The sequence below is a fragment of the Lichenostomus cassidix genome, chromosome Z, assembly GCF_008360975.1.
Source record: "Lichenostomus cassidix isolate B80296 chromosome Z, HeHo_3.0, whole genome shotgun sequence".
Classification (NCBI taxonomy): domain Eukaryota; kingdom Metazoa; phylum Chordata; class Aves; order Passeriformes; family Meliphagidae; genus Lichenostomus; species Lichenostomus cassidix.
The window spans coordinates 13,297,647-13,304,884 of record NC_139511.1 but is presented as its reverse complement, the minus strand read 5'-3'; the positions used below and the strand labels follow the sequence as shown (position 1 = coordinate 13,304,884).

Sequence of the window (7,238 nt, the reverse complement as noted above, 5' to 3'; positions counted from 1 at the left end):
AAGACAGCTTTTGGAATTTAGATCTTCACTGGATAAAATCACTGTGTGCTCAAATCAGTGGTGCTGTGGCATAGGCACAACCACACCATCTTCAAAGCCTACCTGCTGAGCTGGAGAAAAACACCTTCAGTAAAAACCCCTCTGCTTTTACCCCAGACATTGTTATGAGACATAGGAATTTACATTTTCCTCCAAATCTTGCCTTTTTGTAAAGATGCTGTCATTATCACGAATGCAACTTTAACTCAGTTGAAACAAATAATGCAAAATCATTCTTAAAGTTTTTGGCTTACCTTCTAGACTAGTTTACACAAACTGTCTTCTCAGTTTCAGCATATTGCTTGTCCCAGGTATTTAGTTCAATAATGTTTGAGTATTACATTGCAGTTATTTCCATGTATTTATTGCATGCCAGAGTTTTACACTGTAATTATTCCAATGCATATATTAAAGAGAAGATAATTTTGAATCATAGAATTAGAAGTGGAAATTCTTTTTGAATGTTTTAATGTGAAAATTAACAGAACAATGTACTAAACAGATAAGCCCAAACTTGCATGTGCTACTTTCACAGGTTACTATCAGTAGAAGTAACAATCACCAAATTCTGCTGCCAGCAAGTTTGAAATACCTTCTGATTTCTTAATGGTTTACAGTAGTGCTGGGGAAACAGAATCTACAATAGCAGCCCAAGGTCCAGGTATAAACCAAGCTATAGTGAAATGCATCTGACTGCAGTATATGCCTGAATTTAAGTAATTTTCTAATCCTGGCATGATCAGTCAATTTAACACAATTTTATGTTGAGCACAGAGGAACTTTTATTGCTGTAAAACTCCCAATATAATCTAATCCTCTTCAGACCAAAGCTCTCACAGTGGAGCCCTCAGCAGGATGATGACTTTGGATGTAGAATATTTGAGACCTAGGTATTTGCATGGTAGAGACAGAATATGAAAGTACTGGGGGTCTCAACTGGGTTCTAAAAAAATTAGTAATCTGAACAGTTCTGTTCAAGTCACTGACACAGAATTTCATTTTTGCTATGCAGCAAGGAAAGTGAAACCATTGGCTGTCCCTAGAACATCACCTGAAAGATGTCTGTTGAACCAAGCATTTTTCATCACTTATGTATTTGAATGTGAAATACATGCAGATATCTTTCAAAAGAGGTGAATTATATCGGCATGTGAGCAGTGACAACCTCCTGAAACATATCTGTTCATCCATCTGATCTACAGATATATTTAAGTAGTTTTAAGTGAAATTCATCTGGAAAAGGGATCTGCTTCACACAGTAAATTGTCAAATGTTATATATTAAGTATTATTATATAATATTAAATTATAACAACTAATAAATAAATATAACAAATGACAAAACAATTATATAACATTATAATATTGCATAGAGCATAATACATTGTATTATTAAATAACTGAAATATAGTTACACTCTATTAAATACTGTAGTAAATAGTATTATTTAATATTATACTAAGTATTAATATTAAATATAATAAATACTATCTGCAACTCCTTCTAGCCTTCAAAATATATAAAATGGCTTCTTGGGGAGAAATTATTTTATTTGACAGGGAAAATAGAAAAGGCAGCAAGTGTCCTGGTGTTTTTCCCGATAAAGGAGAAAAGCAAAGGCTTTTACAAGTCAGTCAGCATGGCAGGCTGTGTGATAATGCTTGGTTTGAAAGATTCTAGCTGTGGATTATTTCACCTCATAGAAACAAAGAAATGTTTACACTCTCAATCAAATTTTAAGTAATGGCTGAGACCAAGGAGTGCAGGAGGCCTTCAGTCTGCTTGGGTTAAGTTACACCAAGTGTAAAGATACTAGTCCTGCCCAGGTGTGGCTGCTGGGCACACCTGAAGAGCACACAGCTTTCCTCCTCCTGTCTCTATCTTTGCCTGTCCAAGGAACAGCAAAAAGGAGCTGAGACAGTCATTTTATTAAACCACTGAATCTCCTACAGACAAAGTATTTTCTGCTAAAAAATGATTGGTTTTAGAACAATAACAAAATTCATCTCATGACCTTAAACCATGTGAGTACCACCTAGAGATTTAAAATTCAGAAAATGCTGGCAGCAGATGTCATCCCACTGATCTGCTCTGAAAATGCTGATGCATTTACAGTAAATCCCTAAACAAGCCAGTTGTGCAACAAGTTGAGGTGACATAAAGTACTAACATTTATGGTGATGAGTCAAATCAAACAAACAGGCTCTTTTATAAGCTTTCTCGCAGCATGTAGTAGCATGTACTGTGAATAATGAAACATCTGTTACAGCCCTGACTTGCTCACAACCGAGCAAGTGTTGCAATAGTTCTGCAGGGCCAGGCTTCACATTAAGGCTTTAGTGGGTAGATGAGAAGGATCAGCATTAATAAGGTTTACTTCATCTAAGTTTGTTTAGGAAGAATAATGATCCAGGTTTCCTGTGTAGAAAAAAAAAGTACCATATTGCAAAATGTCCCAAACAAATTTTAACTCCAGACTTATTTTGGTACTACTGGCAGTTCACTCAAGTGTTCAGAAAGCCCCTTTTCATCAGGTGTATTATGGGCAAAATAGTGAATTATAAAGTTTGCTTAGATGGCTCACTTTTGAATAAAGTTGCCGACGATATACATCTGTACGCATCTATATATGCCTTGTGATGGACTGCACCCAATTTCAACAACTTCCCTTCTGCTCAGGGTCTTCCTGACTGCCCTGGACATTGCCCACAGTGGAGAAAGGCTCATTTATTGTGCCCCACTCCCACCTTCAGCCCCATAATGACTTTTGACATTTACCGAAAAGACTTGGCTTTGCTCCCTCTGGCCAGAACAAAGAGTCAACAAAACTCCTTTGAGTCAGAAATTTAAGACTCAATACAGCAGCTCATATACTAGTTATATACAGACATACTTTCATCTCCCAATTCAAATGTGTATTTAAAAAACACTTGTTTAAGGGCTTTGCTGACTAAAAATAGTTTCCTGTCTCTGTGAAGACTTTTGCAGCATTAGACCATAAATCTGATGTCTGGCTTGGATATAGGTGATGACTATAAGTTGTGCAGTCCTATCAGCTGTTATGGAAATGTGACACCGAAGTGGGACTTGTTTGTTTTGTTGTTTTGGGGGTTTTTTTAAGTTCAAAAATTAATTAGATATAGCAAAATTTACATATCACTCTAGAAAAATTAATGGAAACATTTCCATAAGAAAAGTTTTCATTTGAAGAGAGAGGTTGTTGCTCAGAACTTACCCAGTGTGAAGCCTTTAGACAAGCTCCTGAGGAATAATATATTCAAATATTATATAAAAGACCTGCATTTTCATTTACTGTACATCTATACAACACAGAGAAATGTTCAGAGGAAAATTCCCCTGGCCTCCTGATTTAATGTGTTTTTCTTTCAGACTGGCTGTGCATAAGCAGAGTTAATGATTCCTATAAGAGCAGCCTGCCCTCCCCCTCAGTTATGAAATACTTCCTCTGTTATTTTTTTCTTCCAAGGGAGGAACATTTCTTGCTCATTTTTGGCCCCAGATTACTGATCCAATTCTGTAATGTAATACTTGAACCCTTCAATCAGAACAGGATTATCTACCCGGTACACATGGAGATTAACAGAAAATTCAGCTCTTTGGAATTCCCCCTTATTTTTGACTGAGAAGAGTGAGAAAGCTTATTATTATGAAACCAGCAAGGTAAAGAAGTTAAAAGCACACAGCTGACAGTGGTTTCACCCTTGTCCTACATCTCCTCTTCCTTCTGTGTGTTTCAGATCATCACATATTTATGTCACAATTTAAATTTCAAGCTCTTTGGCTCAATGTTTGTGTCTTCGTTTGAATTTGTTCATAGATTTGGGTACTCACAAAACAGTGAGAATAGTACCTTTTAGGAAACTTAGAACAACATGTGCCACTAGAAAGCTTTCCTATCCAACGGGGTGTCTGGATCACCTTTCATCTTCACAAACAGTAAGGAGAAATAACAGACTGGCTTGTATCGAACAGACTCTATTGCTTTATTAATCAGTGTTAATGTACAGGTTAATTTAAAAAAGCTACAGTTTTTGAAAAGTATCACCTACTTTCAAGATACAAATCTAGACCAATCACCGTGGTATCTGTGGATGCTCACCCACTGTAAAAAATTTACAGTTTGTTTTCTGATATATAAAACTTCAAGCAAACATTCCTTGTTAAGCATTCAGTAAGGCTAACAATATTCTACTACAGTTTCCTATAGTGTTTTAGTGCAAAAGGAAGTACAAATATAAAAATACTGAGGCTTGAATTATAAAAAAAAAGCAACAACAACAAAAACCCAAGCAAGCTGTGGAGTCAGAGGTGAGTGTCAGCTATGGGTATTCTTCTAAGCTCTACAATCTGGGAGTTAGCCATGCTGCCACCGTCCTGGCTGCCATGACAAGACTCATTATCACTGACACTGAGACCTGCACCTGAAATACAGAAAAAACAACAAAAATAAGAACCAGTGAGAATGAAATCTCAACACAGAAATGGGGATACTCTATCTCACTCTGCTTTATTCTGATTATTGAAATGTTTCTCTACCCCACAACCACATGGCAAGTTTCCCTTTACTAGTTAACCATTCTGAATCCATGGATTATAACATTACCTGACAATGTTTTGTACCATCCAGATACACTTTTTGATAATTCCACTGTCAATCACTTTATTTGGCCCAGTAAGTGGTACAATACCTGTTTAGAGGTTGCTTTGAAATCAGAAAAGCATCAATCAAGGCCTCCTTTAGACTGGGTTGATGGTCTGCCTGTTAAGAGTCTGATCTTTCCAAGGACTTCCTCATAAAGAATTGATTTTTAATGATACATTTTCCATGTTAAACCATAATTCCAGCTGTCTTAATAGAACAGTAATTTCACCATGAGTAAAGATGCTAACCAAATATTCTTTAAACCCACATTTGGCACAAACTGGTGCATTATGTTTTCCTTCTGCTGGAAGACAATACTAGACTTTGGTCCAAGGGAACTTCCAAAACATGTCTAGAAGAGACCTGAAGAGGCCATCTTCTCCATCCTTTTGTCATAGGACTTCTGCTAGCTTTCTACTGCCTATTTTTTGATGGGGATTTGGGCTTTTGTGTGAGAGAGGTTTGACTTGATTAATGTGAAGATGCATAATCCTGCTCTAGTTTTTATGAAAAAATGCATTTTTTTCCAAACCAGTTCTTCCCAGAATATTTGTCTGAATTATAAACTTTAATTCTTTTTTTCAGCTCCTCGCCTTAAGCTATAGAACAAATTCTATATAATACATGGGTTTTGAAGGCTTAGAGTGTCTAGGCTTTAAATTTGTTTGGAACTGCATATCAGTATAATGAGGATATCAAGAGGATATCAAGACAGATAACTTTCAGGCATGATCTTGCAGCAATGTCATTTACAAATTATGAGGGAAGTTACTTGTTTTCAGCAAAGGCAGATCTGTAACTACATGCAGTTGAACGCAGTTACAAAGGAATGACATTTGGCTCAAAACAGCCCTGCTGGGAGAGGCAGTGATTTGCATTTCATAGTGAAAAATATTTTCTAGAGTTTCTATCAGGTGTACAGTGTATCTCTTGTTTCTACATCAGCTGACACTCCAGTTTTTGGTTTGTTCAACAAAAGAAAATACAAGGGTCATTTAATTTTTTCCAGTTTTTTCATCTTTTTCTATGCTCTCTGTTTTGCCATTTTTAAAAAGTTTTCCCTTACCATCCTTCTGCCCACCATCCCTCAAGTAGAAAAGAAGGACTGCAAAGGGGGCAGCAGTGAGGTGCTGCTTTGCTGTGGGAAAGCAGGCTGCAATCATGAATATGGAGTTCAGCCCAGAGAACTGATGCAGAAGATCCTGCAGGATTAGCCAGCTTTTCCTGCAGAGGTCTGGACGAAGTCCTGGTAAGGGCCAAACTTTGGTCCATGACCTATGATCCAGGGGAAGAGTGGGTGTGCTGCACCATGGTCCTTCTTACACCTGTTTTTGGTGTTTGGGTTGTGGAGGGAACGTGTGTTCATGTGACACTCATGAGGCCTTAGGTCTGCATAATCCAAGATCTTGAGAAACCAACAACTACTGTCAGAGGATGACAGGAGTAAAAAGCCATCAACATACAGAGACATAATAACAAAATCAAGATTAGGATCTGAATCATTAAAATACTTGTTTATAAATGTGTTGAATTTGTATGTATGATTTAAATTTGTATGCACATTCAACCTTTCTATTGAGCCAGATCCTAATATCCAAAAGGTGCTTGAAAGTCCTGGGAAAAACAGCAATTGTTTAAACAAGTTATTTTGATTGTTTGATATTTGATTGTTTTAGAAAGGAAACATGACTGTAATAGAGAAGATGAATCAGACTGTTGTATTTAGCATGTGGGAATGGAAGAACAAGTAAAAACCATGAAGTAAATAAAATACTTTGAATGAAGAAAGAACATAATACTTCTTATGTAGCATCATTAACACTGAAATTCATTCAAGACATTTAGTCAACTTGAAAAGCGTACAGATTTCAAAAACTGAAAAACCCCTATTATTTAAAAGCATTTGAAATCATAAATATGATCATCCTGGGTTCAGATTTCAAGGTGAACACTGACTTTTTGGATTAGAAAAATATTTGTCTTACCAGTGGCTATACTGGTAAAGTGGCAATTATTCACCATGGGGATTCTTAAATAATTTTTTCTGGTCACTAGAAAAAGATCAGGTGCTGGTCTCAGGGTATTGCACTACCATGTATAGTAGTACATGTATAATGTATATACATGGTATATTCTTAAATGTCATATACATTCACACTTTGTGCTCTGTCAGAGTCAGAGAAGATCTTTTTTATTACAGAGGTTCTTATCAGGAACTTGGTAAGCCAAAGACTGAAGTAGGGTACTTTAGGTTTATAAGAGCCCTGTTCTGCCAACAGTGTGAAGACAAACTATGTTAGAGCTTATCCTTTTTAGGAATAAAAACTGAAATGTAACCAGGATACCAGCTTACCAAACAGTCAGCAGACTGGAAAGGGTATGCCTGTTTAGACGATGGAGTTTCACAGAGTTCATTTATCCATTGTGTTCCCAGATTAGAGTGGAATTTAAACCCAACCAGATTCCCAAAATCATGCACTTGTCCAGAAATGCTAGAGTGGGGTAGTAGGTATGTAGCAAGGCGTATTACTTTTCCC

At 36.7% G+C, this 7,238-nt stretch overlaps 1 protein-coding gene across 3 annotated transcripts in view; it reads right to left on the bottom strand.

Annotated features, from left to right (window-relative positions):
• Positions 1 to 4,018: 4,018 nt before the first annotated feature.
• ADGRV1 (adhesion G protein-coupled receptor V1) overlaps positions 4,019 to 7,238 on the bottom strand; it is a 275,778-nt gene continuing 272,558 nt past the window's right edge. For all 3 annotated transcript variants that reach the window (XM_085042779.1, XM_085042782.1, XM_085042781.1), the window contains one exon: positions 4,019 to 4,480. In XM_085042779.1, the coding sequence (XP_084898905.1) occupies positions 4,362 to 4,480 (119 nt within the window). In that variant the 3' untranslated portion in view covers positions 4,019 to 4,361. The remainder of the gene's footprint in view (positions 4,481 to 7,238) is intronic.